This window comes from Daucus carota, chromosome 4, assembly GCF_001625215.2.
Source record: "Daucus carota subsp. sativus chromosome 4, DH1 v3.0, whole genome shotgun sequence".
NCBI lineage: Eukaryota > Viridiplantae > Streptophyta > Magnoliopsida > Apiales > Apiaceae > Daucus > Daucus carota.
The window spans coordinates 40239043-40255264 of NC_030384.2; the positions used below are offsets into that span (position 1 = coordinate 40239043).

The window sequence follows — 16222 nt, forward strand, 5'->3', positions numbered from 1 at the left end:
TTTTTAATTTTGTGAATAAGACACAAAATTAGATTAATCTCTCAAAATAATTAAATTATTATTTTATATATGTTCATATTAATATACAAATAATCTAAATAACTCACTTGTGAAAATAAGCTCATCCCCGAGGACATACAGTGTTTAACACGAAAATAGGAAGAGGGGAAGAAAAAGACAATCGGCGCCTGTGCCCTCGCTGTCGCTGATAAAACAGCTACTACCTTGCTTTTAACCTTCATCCTCGTTGAACCCCTCTCTCTCTCTCTCTCTCTCTCACTCTCTCTCTCTCTCTCTCAAAACACACTGTATCCCTCTGCCATAGAATAGGCGGTGCCTTCCGTATATATTTTTTCCGATCGGAAGAGCTCCGTTTAGAATTTTCAATTCCGTTAAATTTTGTTACGTTTTGAGCTTTTGTAGAGCTTCGATTTGTCAAAATTATGCGAGAGATGGCGATTCTCGATCAGTCTCATGACTTTTCTGACAGTAAGGATAAGAAGCATAAGCGTCGATTTAACCGAAAATCAAAGCAGATCTCTCCTCTTCCCGGTATACATTTATCTGCGTTGATATGTATTAGTGTGTTTAGATTGAATATAATTATTTTGATTTATTCCTGCTGCTCTTTTTTGTCATTAAATTTAAGATCGAGCAAAACTGAAAAAACACGCACCATTGCTTATTTATGTTATCACAAACACGCAATATTCGCCTGCACTTGTATGTCTCTCTCACACACACACACTTTAGAGACGCTGATTATACCACTTTCCCCCCCTCTCTCTCTATATGTATATATATGTCATTGCTCAAAGAACTCTTAAAAGAAGAAAAAAGAAGAAAACTATAGAATTGAATTTAAAGTCTCATCTAAAATTTGAATTAAATTCTACTTTTCAGTTAATTAACTTTTCATTATATATAATAATAGTATATAACATGTTTAGTAATTAATATGTATTGAAAATATCATGATTCTATATAAAATATATTGTGCAAAATATATACATGTGATACTATTCTGGATTCTATTTAGATTATATTTTGGATTCTATAACAATTCATATTAATAATAAATTGGCTGAACTTGGATGTTAGATTTTATATGTTAAGTTTAATTGGTGTTTATCTATATAATTACAATCCTAACAAATCATTTTCTATGAAAAATAAAGTGTTATGATGATGTTTTTTTTTTTTTTTCAAGGTGTTCTTTCTGGAGTGCAACCCTATACATATACTATGATTTTATTTCCTTGATAATTCCACTTATCAAGTTGACAATCCATTACTAACATTTTACAACCTAAGTCTTCAGAAATCAAACTTAAAAAACTGAAGAAAATAATTGAATATAGCTAATTCTAGGTTGGTAATGTAGCTGAATGCTTGCACTCTCATTCCTCCCTTTAGATGCATTTGCTTACTAGGAAAGAGCCCCACATGCATTACCAATCCCACTTATATTGCTTTATCAGTTTGGCTTGTTAATCTGATTTCTTTAGCACTGGCTGGACTCTAATTTACATTTCGATAGTAAAATCTCTTAAGTGGTATAATTTTTTTTTATCTCATTCCATAATAATATTAGTTTGGTAAGATATAATGTTTAGATTTTTACCTATAAAGTAACCAACAAGTAATTTTTTCATCACGAATAGATAAAATTATAATATAGGTGGTTCATGAACCAATTAATTTAGTATATGACTTATACTTGTCATTTGTCAAAGCGAACTAAGATGCTTGCGAAACCATGTGGATCCGTAAGCTGTAGCCTTATAGCCTCCCCGGCTAGGTGAATAAGCGTTCAACTATATATATGCTTCTGTATTAGTTGTTATGTTGATATATTGTTTCTTATATCTGTGTTATTTAGATATATTTTGATAGTTTGTTTGATAATATTTTGATGTTAGAGTAGTTTATTTGGTTGAATAAAGCATATTTTGTTATCTTTTGTTTGTCTAATTTTAAGACTGTTGCGACTACAATGGTACAATGGTTCAATTCTAATGTACAAGTTAATGAACATTACCACTCAAAGTCGGATTAAATTATGCCAAATTATATATTAGAAAAATATTATATTATATATATTTGAACCCATGTTGTATGCCTAGGCCTCGTCTGACTCGCCTACCCTATTAAAATCAACACATCCAGGTATCCTATTCATCTTTGACTTCCTTTTTGCCTAGGCTACAAGCTACAACTAGGCAACACCTTGAAAAATATGATATGACTAGGCCTCGTCTGACTCGCCTACCCTATTAAAATATTATATTATATATATTTGAACTAATGTTGTACGCCTAGGCCTCGTCTGACTCGCCTACCCTATTAAAATCAACGCATCAAGGTATCCTATTCATCTTTGACTTCCTTTTTGCCTAGGCTACAACTAGGCAACACCTTGAAAACTATGATATGACTAGAGGTATAGGGGGTACATGCTACTTGTATCAAAATTTTATTTATTATAGATATTGATTTATATTTGTCAAGGAAATCCCTTTTCAAGTTTTAGGATGACGGTGATTATATTGGTGATGGTGACCAACACTTTTGCTGAAACTTAGCTTATGAAATATTTTATGCACATCTTTTTTGGTAGTACACAGTCTACCTACTTGTCTAAGTAGATATCTACTTTTCATATCATTTATTTTGCGTGATTATATACCTGTATTGAGTGTATCTCTTTTCCAATATAGACTTCAGTAAATGACATATGTCTACAGTGGCAGCATCCTCTAAACACTGCTGCATGAAATTAGAAAAGCGTGTCAAAATAATCTAATGTTACTTTCACTTTTTTGCTGACATTGCATATAGATGAAGAGCCAGTTCAACAAGAAGCGGGGCAGCTTTTAAGATCATGTCGTGAGCCAATAGCTTGTGAGATATCAATGGCTGATTCAAATGCAAGGAGTGGTTATCATTTGTCTCGACAAAGTCAGAAACGGAGAAATTATTATACCACATACTGGTCCAAGGAAGCTGTTACCGCAGCATTGGAGGTTTGTGTAATATTATTTGAAGCTTTGGTGTTGTGATTCTATTGCCTCGAATCCCTTGTGAAAGTTTGAATTGTATCTCAAAAAGAACTTTCTACCCTGTTGCTTTTTTATTTTACAGAGAGGTGATGTTTTTAGGGCATTATTTCGTGTCAATGCTCACAACCGCCTTGAGGTATGACTAGAATACTTCCATCTTTTCTTCCTGTTCGTAACTATAAGCATTTTTTTATAGTTATTTCATTAATGCACCCAACTATTATTAGGCATACTGCAAGATTGAAGGAGTTCCAATAGATATCCTTATTAGTGGAAGTGATGCACAAAATCGAGCTGTAAGTGTCTCCCTCTTTTTCTGTTTCTATCTGTGTTGTCTTTGAATTTCCTCGTACAAGATTAAAAGACTACTAGAGACATAATTCACTTGGTCTAGAAGGTATTCATATTGATTGCTGTAAACCTCTTATATGACCCTGTCAACAAAATTGGTACTCATCAGTTTGCATTTATGGAAAACCGCTGACATGTGCCCATGCACACACATTTATTAATGTATAGTGTTTTGACTTTTGACAATATTAAGTAACACACATATAGAGGGAGAGATCAAGTCAAGTGATTATAAAAAATGGCTAAGCTTCTAGCCACATGATTTATATTGATAAGCACATAGCAACTGAATTAACATTAAAACAAGTACATAGAAAATGTATATTATAATAGACGAAGTGCAACAAATAGAATATGAAGCAAGATTTGAGCTACATATGTAGAGAGATCTATAAGCTTAGCAACTTCTTGTAGCGAGTGGATGGACATGATGCATCTTATAGCTACCACATAATAGTTGACGTTAGCAAAATGAAGATTTATTTTGCTAGTTTCTTATCACCTTCAGCTTCTATTGCTGACAAGTAACATAATATTTAGAACTTATCGTGGGACTATTGTTTCATACCTTAATTTTTGCCATTTTTTTAGATAATTGTAGAAATTTGATCATTGTTGTTGCACTGATAAGCTATGGCGATCAACAGACCAGAAGGGTATAATGTTTTGTCAGTGTCAAGTACCAGTTGAAATTTAGATTAAGGGATTTCTAATATTCTTCAAGCGGATAAATCTTGTAAATCGTTTACATTTGAGAATATGAAGCAAGTTTTGAGTTAAAAAGAATTCGACAATTCATATTATTGTGAGATTCTGAAGTGTGCAATTTATGTTATGCTCGCTACACAGCTAATAGTTATAATTAAGCTAACCTGACAACAAATTATAGCTTTAGTATTCCCGACACCGCTTGTCATTTATAGTTTTAGTCTTATAAGCCTATTTATCTTTTTCTATATGTTGGTAGTTGCTGTTTGTATTAGGTTCATAAAACTTTTGCTCCTCTTTTTTTGCTGAAACTCATAGATTGTTACTCCCTTGCACCCAAATGTTTACATTTGGGTTGGGCATGGAGGTTAAGAAATGTAAGAAAGTAAGAGTGAAAAAGTAAGAAAAGTGAGGATAGTGGTGGGACAAGTTGATATTTAATGTATAAAGTAAGTAAGTATAGTGAAGAAAAGTAGTGGGAGTAGTTGATTTTTATATTATAGAAGTTTACTATATTTGGTAAGTTTTGAAATGTAAAGAATTGGATGGGACATCTCAAAAAGGAAAGTGTAAAGAAATAGTTGGGACGGAGGGAGCATGTTTTTAGGGACTAGGGTACATAATTGCATTTTTGTGTTTAGCTGCCCCAGATTTGTAAAGATCTCAAACATCTAATGACATATATTATGCAGGTGGAAGGGGATATTGTCGTTATAGAAATAGATCCCTTATCTTTATGGACCAAGATGAAGGGGTCATCGGGGGCGTCCTTCAATGCTTCTGTGAGTAATGATTGTAATTCGGCTGGAGCCAGTATTAATTGTAAAGGGAAAGGTGACGTGGATGTTGATTTTCACGAAGAGAGGAATACTTACCATTTGGAAAATGGTAGTCAAGAATCAGTTGCCCTAGCAGGCAATGGTTTGGTCAATGGGAACATTAGCTGTTCTAATGAGCACCATGGTGAGGTAAATGCAGTGCAAAAGTTGTGTGCATTGACAATGGCATTTCCATCGAAACGCCCGACAGGAAAAGTTGTTGCTATTATTGAAAAGTCACGTCGTCGGAATGGTATTGTTGGTTTTCTTGATTTAAAGCAGTGGGTTTCTCAGAGAAAAGATTTTTCGGAAAAGGCAGAGGCTATAAAACTTTCATCGTTATTTTCTTCTATGAAGTATATACCATTTGCTCCAAACGATTCAAAGTTTCCAAAACTGATGGTTCCTATGACAAGTCTACCTGACTGTATCAAGAGAAGACTCGAGGTTGGCGATGCAAAAGTTGGCACAGAACTTGTTGCGGCACAAATTGTTAATTGGGGGGAAGAAGATAATGCTCCAGAAGCTCATGTAATTCGAGTTTTTGGATGTGGCGGAGATGCAGAGCCATGTATTTCAGCAATTTTATTTCAAAATGCAATCAATTCTAGTGAATTTTCTTCAGAGACACTCTCATGCCTTCCAAGTGTTAATTGGGTGATACCATTAGAAGAATATCAAAGTAGGCGGGATATAAGAAATTTCTGCATTTTTACAATTGACCCTGCATCAACAACTGATGTTGACGATGCACTTTCTATTAATTGGTTATCCAGTGGCATCTGCAGGGTTGGTGTCCACATTGCTGATGCTTCATACTTTGTTCTTCCAGAAACAGCCTTAGATGCAGAAGCTGAATTTCGTTCAACAAGCGTCTACTTGTTAAGACGCAAGTTGCCAATGTTGCCATCATTGCTTTCAGAGAATTTGGGTTCACTTAATCCTGGAGTAGAAAGACTTGCATTTTCTATTTTTTGGGATATTAATCCAACTGGGGAGGTTCTTGATCGCTGGATTGGCCGTACAATAATGCAGTCTTGTTGCAAGCTCTCATATGAGCATGCTCAGGACATTATCGATGGTAAGTTCGATGTTGAGACTTCAGCTACATCAATAAGTGGTTTGCCCCAAATGCATGGCCACTTTCAGTGGTCCAATGTAGTTAAATCTGTTAAGAGTCTTTATGCTGTATCCAAAATTTTAAAGGAGAACAGGTATAATGATGGTGCTCTCTCATTGGCCAATCCCAAACTGGATTTTTTATTCAATGAGGATGGGAGCCCTTCTAATTTTGTATTCCAAGGATCAATGGAGTCAAAATCTCTTGTTGAGGAGTTTATGCTTTTGGCCAACAGGACAGCTGCAGAAGTAATATCTAGGGCATACCCTTCTACTGCTTTGTTGCGAAGGCATCCTGAACCTGATTTGCGGAAGCTTAGAGAGTTTGAAGCCTTCTGCTGCAAACATGGTTTGAATTTGGATACTTCTTCTTCTGGCAGACTTCATCTCTCATTGGAGCGTATTAGGCAAGAGCTCAAAGACGATTCTGTGTTATTTAATATAATTTTGTCATATGCGACAAAATCAATGCAGATGGCTACGTACTTTTGCAGTGGAAATTCAGAAGAATGTGAAAATAATTGGGGACACTATGCTCTGGCTGTGCCCCTCTATACTCACTTCACTTCTCCATTGCGGCGTTACCCTGACATTGTAGTTCATAGGACGATGGCCGCAGCAGTTGAAGCTGAAGCAATTTACTTGAAGAAGAGAAACAACTTCAATGTGGACAAGACAAGAAGATGCTTGACTGGTATATATTTTGACAGGGATGCTGTAGAATCTCATGAAGCTCAGAAAGCATTATCATTTGCTGCAGCGGAGCATAATTTACCATGCACAGAAATGCTGACAGGTGTTGCTGCTCATTGCAATGAAAGAAAACTGGCTGGCAGGCATGTCAATGATGCTATAGTTAAACTTTACACGTGGCTCTTACTCAGGAGGGAGAAGGTAAATTTGCTTCCCTTTGACATAAAATTTACTGGTCGCATTGAGAATTTTGTTAGTAGTTGTCATGTTTCTCATTACTGTTACCTATATACCCTATGAGTATATTGCTGACTTCAGCTAATAGTCATTTTTCACATTGTCCATGTAAGAAACATAGTTGCCAAAAAATATCAAATAAATTATCTAGGCTTGCAGCTTGTCACTAAAATAGAATGGTTACCATCATCATGGTCTAATCATAATGAAATTACCCACAGTGAGGTTTTGGGTTTTTCTTATAAGTGAGTAGTGAGTACCTTCACTGTGGTTGGTCGGAAGAAATGGGAGTGAAATTTTCATTGTCGTATGCATATAGATGTGGCTATGTCGTGTAATTTCATGTTTTCACATCATGGCTACCAATTACCAAATATATACATGACATGAATAGTGGTCATGCACCTGCGAATAGACCTGAAAACATGAAATTGTACACGTAAATAATTCAAGACTGAAAATCAATTGGAATTTTTTTCAAAAGCCCAGATTCCAAATCTCTGGCAAACAAATCTGAAGCCGCCAGACATGGAATTTGGGGGGCCGGGGGGGGGGGGGGGGGTCTCAATTGAAAAAAGAGGTAGAGCATGAATACTGCTGCTGCTGCTCAGCAGTCATAATTGCTGGTGGTGGTTTGGGGGTGGTTAGTTGGGTATTGGAGGTAAAATGTGAATAATAGCATCTCACTGTTAAGATAACATATACATACATATATACCCTGATATATGCATAATAATAACAGAGTAAGAGGGAAAAAGCTGAATAAAATATTTTAACTGTTTATTTATGGTATATGTTAAGCATATCGAAATGTCCACTTTAATGTGTAGTATTTGGTTATTCCTTTGAAGCTTATGATTGCAGGCTGGAATCAGCCTCTTTTTATTTATTAGCTACACATGTTATTGTATGCACAGTCATAATATACATCTTCCCCTCACCTTTTCTTTCATTTTTGCTGCAGGTGTTATTTTCAAAAGCTCGTGTAGTTGGTCTTGGTCCTAAATTCATGTCAATTTACATTCAGAAGCTAGCTGTATGTGCCTTTCCTACTCATGTTACAAGTTTAAAATTTACCCCCTTTTTCCTCTTCAAAAAGAAATATTGAATTTTATTAATTTGGTTAGCGGATAATATTACTAACTTCCCTACTATGCTTTGTGTCATCTATGTGCACCCAGATTGAGCGGCGTATTTATTACGATGAAGTTGAAGGATTGACTGCAGAATGGCTTGATGCTACGTGTACATTGGTGCTTAGTTTGAGCACAAGTAAACGTTTTCAAAGAAGGGGAAGTCCAGCCTATTGCAGGCCACTTGAGGAGGCTGTGTTAATCGTTAGTCCACATAAGCTGATGCCAGCAGTGGATTCCTCTGGTGAGAACTGTAATGAAGTGGGTATTCCACAGATTGAAGATAGGGATGGTTCAACTAGTGTTTCACATGTTCAAGATGTAGAAACAGCTGCTTTTCCTCTCACACTTCGCATCTTATCAACAATTTCTGTTGCTCTTCATGCTGTTGGTGGGGATGATGGTCCTCATGATGTAGGAGCAAGGTTGTATGTCAGCTCCTATTGCAGATAAGGATCTTTCTGGTCTAATACTTGGTAGAGCAAGTGGTTGCTGAAGATGACATGATTAACAGTAATTTCTAGTTGTCGGATTAGGGTAGTGTATAGTTATCTATAAAAAGAGAGCCTGAAGTAGAGCATGGTGGACATGCTTATTGCTAAAAGGAAAAGGCCTCGACAGGACTATTGGCATGGTGGGGGTCCTTTTTTTACTCAAACCCCCGGTTCTAAGCTATTAAATATAAGTTGCCGGAGCAGGCCCTAGTTATCTTTTCATGGGCCATTCCTGGTAACACAACCAACAAGCCTACATATCGTTTTTTCCTCTTCGTTAGAATGTTCTACCTCAATGAGTTGTACCAATATTTTTAACTTTGGATTTTCTGAATTAGCCGGTGTAAGGATTACTGTTTGAAAACGTCTTCTGCTGGGAACGTTAAGACTCCTCAATAAGCATGTCAGTTTGACTTGAAGTTTCATTAGTTGGACTAGTCTTCCCTTTATATGTTATTTTAAGTTTTTCCATTTGCGTTTGACAGCATTATTTTCCAAATGCATAATCAAATCAGTCTGCGCAGTGCTTTTAAAGTCCTATAACAGCTTATAGCATACAGCTTTGGTCCAAACTTACAAATTTTTATTATTATTATTTTTTTTAATTTTTCATATGTGTTAATTATTAGTTATATAAGGTATCTATGTTGAAAATAATTGAAAATTCATCACTATTCCCATAGAAAACATATAAATAAACTATGCGTTTAACATATAAATAATTTGAGTTCAACATTATTTTAACACATTTTATTGAACATGGTTAAAATTGTGTTGGAGAAGTACTAACTAAGTTAAACTAGTATAAGCATCTTTATAAATATATTAAACAAAATGAGATATAGTTTAAGCATCTCTATAAATATATTCAACAAAATGATAATTAGCGTTCTATACCTGATGTGGGATGTTGAACCCAATTACAAATGTGTTGAATGCACGATTTATTTATGCGTTATTTTTAAAATTGTGATGTTTTTTTATTAATTTCAACATGGATACTTCCTATAACTAATTAACATGTTGGAAGGATAAAAAAATTTCTAAATTATTTTTTGTAAGTTTGTAACTTAAAAAAAATATATTTGATCCCATCCTTATATATATATATATATATATATATATATATATATATATATATATATATATATATATATATATAGGGGTGGGTTATGGTACAAACTTATAAATTTACAAACTTTCTGCGTTCAACACATATATAATTTGAGTTCAACATTTTTTTAACAAATTTTGTTGAACATCGATTAAAATTTTGTTGGAGAAGTACATAAACTAATTTTTGAATGTAAGAACCAAGTTAAATGTATTATATAACTAATATTTCTGAACCCAATTACAAATATGTTGAATGCGCGAATTATTTATGCGTTATTTTTAAAAATTGTGATGTTTTTTCAAGAATTTTCAACATGAATACTTTTGATAACTAAAGATTAACACGATGGGAGAATAAAAAAAAATTTGTAAGTTTGTAACTTAAAAAAGTTTTTATTTGATCATCTCCCTATATATATATTAGTAAAGGTGTTGTTTTCTTTGTTAAGACATGTATCCGGAGATGAATTTATAGAAATATTAATTTTCAGATAATGTAGTTTCATTTATTTTAAAATTTTATCAGCCAACTGTTTGTAGGGATGCTCTGTGAATATCTGACAAAAAAAAAATTAAATATCAAATTAGTCATATTATATATCACTGTATTTACCGATTAATTTGAATCACTAAAATTAGAATAAATATCAAATAAGTATCTTAAAATATTTGTTTAGAGAGATAATTTCTATTTATTTTTCTTCAATGTTAACACAATCAGGTAGAAGTTTATTATTTATGATAATATAAAACTTTTTACTATTTACTTTTAATTTATAATTAATTTTTATTTTAATTAAAAATAAATAGTAAGTTTTTTTTTTAAATCTAAATACATTAGAATTCACAATCTTTTATTTTGTTGGGATAGCATTCAATAAAAACATGTCAGAACTCAATAAATACTCCAGTATGTCATTGGAAAAAAGATGTAAGAAATGAGAGACGGAAAAAGGTACTGTTTTAAAATTGAAGGTAATGACATGATTATGTTAAATGACGAATTGTGTGATTAAATAAAATGACAAACTTCACGCCATTATATCCTGGTCAACTGCATATTATTCACGTTATAGATATGAGTAATAAATCATATTATTTATCAACTTTTAGGGCTCATTTGTTAACGGGTGAATGAAACAAAATGAACTGAATGAACCCAAAATTTATGGTTAAGATTGTTTGACAAAATTTTTAAGTCGCTGGATGGAACACAAATCATCTGGACGACACACCTAAAACACGCGAGGGTCACTCGTCCAGAATCTTTTCACAGTGTTTTCACATATTACTCTGCTGTGCTGTCACTCCGTGCTCCAATTTTCTATTCAATAACATTAATATTATTGTGCAAATCATGTATTCTTATCATGATAAACTAGTTTACAACTCTAATATGATTTTTAACTTTTGAATTGATCTTCAATAAAACAAAAATTATCATTTAGGCAATAATTAAATATTATAAATCAACTGTTAGGATTAATTATATATACATTTATTGATATAATAATAATAATTAGTATTTTTTTATAATGAAAAATTATAATTCAAGAATTATTCATTATTATGAATTATTTAAAAATCAAAATAATAAAATATTTTATACGGGTTTACGGAGTATGTTTTTTAAAAGTACCAACCATAATATTAAATTTTAATAATAATAGAATCATGGTCCAGAAGAATTCAATATTTAACAAACAAGATTGTTCTTTCTCTGTTCAGATTTATTACTCATTCAGAATTTTAATGATCCAGAAAATTCCATTCAGATTTAACAAATGAGGCCTTAGTCTTTTAAAACCACAGCAACCTCGATATTTAATATTGAAAAACTCTTAACTTATTTCCGTAATACTAATATATTATATGTATATATATTATCATATATTTTTATTATATATATTAGGTATTTTTATAAATGATTGGATATGAGAGGAAACTATGAAGTACTTTATACAATTATGTAAATCCTGTTTGCAATTTAAGAGCAAATGTCATCAGATAAGTTTAAAGTACTAACGTATGAGTTGATACTTCTGTTTAAATAATTTTAATTCACATCGTAAGCATGATAGATTTCTAACACGAATCTACTAGTATCCGATTGTGTCCGGAAAATTACATCTCTCAGCTCAATATATTTTTGTGCAATGTTGCTTATCATAAATGATCGTCACAACTCACACTCACCCATTCCACTAGGGATTAATCTAGAATTAGATGCCTGAAAAGCATTCTTTAATGTTTAACTTGAACATATGTAAAACCTTAGGCTTGACTAGAACATGGAAGAACATAATGATAAAAACGGTTATCATAAAATTCACCCCAAACTGAGGACTCTAATGTAATTTATTGATGTATTAGGCAAAGCAGAAGATGATTTGAACTGATAAAATATGTTGTGGAAAGAGCACATTAGGACTCGATAACCAGCAGTTGCATTTGGCGGGTCAAGACTCAAGACTCAGTTACAACATCTGCTAAAGTACCGGTAGCTGTAGCATTCTGTTCTTCCAGAAGTTTCTGTTGCCGTTCTGCATGCTCCCTTTCACAGGCACTGATCCCCAGCATTATATCCACCATGGTGCCTGTGGTACCAAAGAACACTAGGGGTGCCAAAGATTTCCGTTTTATACCAACGGGTATAGCAATCAAAGCACCAGCGACAGAGAAGACCCAAGTGCCAAGAGCGCTGCAAATACAGCATTTTCATCTTTTTTAGAAATGCAAATATTTCTTGACTTCTAACAAGACAGCCCGTGTAAATGAAAATATACAATAATTTTAAATACAATGATCTATCTGCAATGCTAAACCTTTACCATCTCTATAGAAAGTCGAAAACAATTATTATGCACATATTTCCACTCCCTAGAGACTGCTGTCAAAAATTTCCAAGCAAATACTTCTCATACAATAACATGTCACCCTTTTTTCTGTCAAGTAAAAATAGAATAATATATTCATGTCCCTCTAAATTCCCCGTTTTCATGGGAGTACACATAACAAGGGTTATCTTTTTTGGATTGTAAACAATTAATTAAATCATTTTAGAATTATAACCGTTTCAAAGATCATTACGGTAAGTTATTGTAAGTCCAACCAAGTTATAAATCTTAATAAATTGTGCAACATACTGCCCTTGCGACAAGTGACAAATAGGAAAGTACATACTCAAGCCACAAGGGCGCATACTCTTGATGGACGAAGAAGTGCTCTCCATAGAAAGCATCGGATGAACCTATCTTAAATATGCAAATCTATTATGTAAAACAATACTTTACAAGGTTTATGTCACATGTGAGTCGCATCATAGTGGAGACTAGCTGGGAATACTAAAGCAATGAATGATACAATCTTTTGTTTCCTAATAATGTTTAATACCAATCAGATGTAATTAATGTGAACACTAAAAGAAGCTGCCCATCACAACCTTTTCAGCATTAGCCCATGAAGCACCAATACAAAGAACTAGTCAACTTTTGATGCTGAGGAGCATTACTTGAGATGTATACACTTTGAGGGAGTATAAAATGGTGAAGGCTAGATGCCATCGCACTCTACCAATTATTGTTCTCCCAGTAGGATAAGTTGTAGACCTAAGTAACTTATACAAATCTTTTTCTAAATCATTCACAATCAGTGAGGTTTTCGGGTTAATATGTCAGAAGAGAGGCAGAGGCAGTAAAAGTGACGGAAATAGTAAATTTCACATGTATTATTGAGGTGCTCCACAAGGTCTTGCAGGTCAAAATTATCAAGGAAAGGTAAAAAGCGGAGGATATAAACTAGAGTCAACAAACCAGATCAATAAGAATGAGAGGAATGGGGAACAAATATCTCATAGCCTTGAAATGTCGTCTTGATATTCCCTCTGCACGATGAAAGAGTATTTAAAAGGGAGCACTGACAGAGATAACTGATAAGAGCAGCATGCCCGATGTCCTGGTATCCTAAACCCTATATTCGGGGGCTTCATCTTGAATCCTAAAGGAAGAAAGCGATCTCAAAGCTCAATGAGGTTCCTACATATTGTTTAAAGAGATCCAACTCATCTTGAGATCTTCTGTACAATAACTTTGTCGCAATCTCTTAAGAGTTGAATGGCCACTCATCTCAATCATCCTAAATGTGAAACTAGATTGTATCAGTTACCTTAGACACATGTTGCTCTTCAAGTAGTGTAATGTACCACACTACAGCATCTTCTTGCTATTCATCAGTTACATTTGTGCTTTACCATGAATTCTCCTTATTGAGATATCTCAAGTTGCTTCTTTGTGCCACATGTTATAAAGACAAGTTCAGTATTCATACAACTACAAGTACCTAGAACCAGACTACAATTGAACTTTCAGGTGTTGGTTTGTAAGAGATTTAGAGGGGCGGGGGTAAAGCTGGACAGGAACCAGGTTTCTTTTTGGAGAAGTGAAGCAGACTAAAGTACAGAGATTTGGTCTTGTCACCAAGGCTTGGGCTGAATATTATTTATGGAAAATTTAATTGAACGGGTAAACCTACAACTAAGTGTTTTTTAGTCATTTTGTTTTGCAAGATGATCATATCTTCATTCTGAAACATATACATTTGCAGGAGGCATGAGAACATGCTATTGAAATTGGTTTACGTAGAGGTTCTTAAGACTTCAGACAGAGAAACAGTAGGTATGTGAATTTTTGATAGATTGTTAGGATGACATCTGGAAATTCGGACACCATTTTCCAATTCTTATTAGCACAACATAAGTAAAGGGCCAATGCTAAAAAGTAAAATCACCAATAATATTCATCATAATAACTAATCTGCTGAAATTTGGTGGAGCAAGGAGTATTCGGTTGTTCACCAATGAACAACTGGCAAGGCATTGTGAATACTCCCTAGTGTTCCTAGACTAACATACTGGTAAATAAAATTCTATCAATATGAATTATGCTTCCCTCCCTCCCCACCGCATATTCTAAGTTGTCCCTAACATTAACCTACGGCAATCTAATTTTAGACTTCGTACTAATTCTCAAACATAAAGCTTCTCACCAAATCATTATCCAATTACCCACAATTATTTAAGCTCTGTGGTGCTTTATATTCCAAACAACAACTATCAGCACATTCAGTTTTGTTTGGTTTTAACAATATTCCTAACACTAATTTCAACTTCCATGTGTTGTGCAGTAAGAATCAGAGTCCACTTATTGCCCAGGAGGACCATCTGGAGCATACTGTGAACACATAAATAATATAATTATCCAACAACTACAAAGTACAAACTAACGTATTGCCGAATATGCAAAATTTATATTTCTCCAGACATTGTAATGAGGTCAAACTAAGTATATCTGGAAAATTGCCCATGATATCACAACGTATAGAAGTGCGGATCCAAATGCCACAGTCTGGGAGGAGGGTCCAAGAGGCAGGAGCCCATTTCCTGCTTTGGGCAATGTGCAAGTGAATTGGGACTGACATTCTGCATTGAAGAATACTAAAAATGGAGGGACTGTCCCACCACCGGAGGACGGCTCGCCTCTTGTTTCTCTGTCTATACTATTTCTTGCAGTACTCCCTTCCCGTTTCACTTGTTTCCAATTTTTATTAATCTTATAAAATGGAATTTGCATTGTAGACAAAACTATGAGTATCGGACCAGTTTTTTAATTCAGCGCCTTTTGCTACATGGAAGGTACGTGGGACTAAAAATTGTGGAAAATAGGCATCCCCATTGCACATGTTCTATCAGAGTACACACATCACCAATCTGAGCATTTTCTAATTTGCATTATCTAAGAAAACATTCCATCTGCATCTCTTAATTCTTCATTATAATGCACACTGCTCGATCAGTACCATCTGTTGTGCAAACAAACATGCACAAGTAATACATATTTTATAGACGCAGAGCACAAACTGCACATAATCTGCAGGGTCCTAAAATGTTTCATAAGCAGTGCACGCCCATGCCAGTGATACAGTTTGTGTAAAATTTTAGTTCTTTCTCTCGAGTTTCGATATATTGAACAAAATTTCTAGTATTGGGTAACACCCTTATATCTTCCATTTTCATATTCATCTAATTACCAATTCAGCTGGATCATAACAACACTCTTGCAAACAAAGTGATACCACAGTATACAACACCAGCATAAAAAAATTCTGATCAAAATTTATACAATGAAACTTAAGAAATGAAGTTAATGGGTCTCCAAGAATTTCAACAGCAAGTAAGAAAACAAAAACCCCAACTTGCGAAAATATATAACAAACAATACATACACTTATTCACAGAAGAGGAAGAAAGAAAGTACTAACTTGGCAACAGAACACTCCTCAATATGCTTCACTTCCTCTTTGCCTGCCATCTATTTCTATCTATCTATTGGGTATCGCTATTTCTCTTTCTATATAAAACACTCAAGAAAAGAAAGCAAGGGTTCAAGAATGATAATTATTTTTTAATAAAAGAAAGAAAAACAAATGAAAGCGCA

General features: G+C 34.0%; 2 protein-coding genes across 2 annotated transcripts; one reads left to right on the forward strand and one right to left on the reverse strand.

The window, feature by feature from the left end:
• Positions 1-153: 153 nt before the first annotated feature.
• Positions 154-9040, forward strand: LOC108219226 (DIS3-like exonuclease 2). The gene is made up of 7 exons (XM_017392552.2): positions 154-552; positions 2842-3026; positions 3145-3198; positions 3290-3358; positions 4814-6952; positions 7953-8024; positions 8170-9040. The coding sequence occupies exons 1-7, from the start codon at positions 444-446 to the stop codon at positions 8572-8574; spliced, it is 3033 nt and encodes a 1010-aa protein (XP_017248041.1). The 5' UTR covers positions 154-443; the 3' UTR covers positions 8575-9040.
• A 2993-nt stretch (positions 9041-12033) lies between these two features.
• Positions 12034-16205, reverse strand: LOC108215579 (uncharacterized). The gene is made up of 2 exons (XM_017388080.2): positions 16047-16205; positions 12034-12432 (listed from the first exon to the last, which is right to left on the reverse strand). The coding sequence occupies exons 1-2, from the start codon at positions 16094-16096 to the stop codon at positions 12198-12200; spliced, it is 285 nt and encodes a 94-aa protein (XP_017243569.1). The 5' UTR covers positions 16097-16205; the 3' UTR covers positions 12034-12197.
• Positions 16206-16222: the final 17 nt, after the last annotated feature.

What these genes read in the sequence shown, in the direction of transcription:
- LOC108215579 (XM_017388080.2), bottom strand. Translation starts at nt 16,096, where the DNA reads ATGGCAGGCAAAGAGGAAGTGAAGCATATTGAGGAGTGTTCTGTTGCC. An exon ending in GAGGAGTGTTCTGTTGCCAA is followed by an intron (nt 12,433 to 16,046) that starts GTTAGTACTTTC and finishes CTGTATTTGCAG; the next exon opens with CGCTCTTGGCACTTGGGTCT.
- LOC108219226 (XM_017392552.2), top strand. Translation starts at nt 444, where the DNA reads ATGCGAGAGATGGCGATTCTCGATCAGTCTCATGACTTTTCTGACAGT. An exon ending in CTGTTACCGCAGCATTGGAG is followed by an intron (nt 3,027 to 3,144) that starts GTTTGTGTAATA and finishes TTTATTTTACAG; the next exon opens with AGAGGTGATGTTTTTAGGGC. An exon ending in ATGCTCACAACCGCCTTGAG is followed by an intron (nt 3,199 to 3,289) that starts GTATGACTAGAA and finishes AACTATTATTAG; the next exon opens with GCATACTGCAAGATTGAAGG.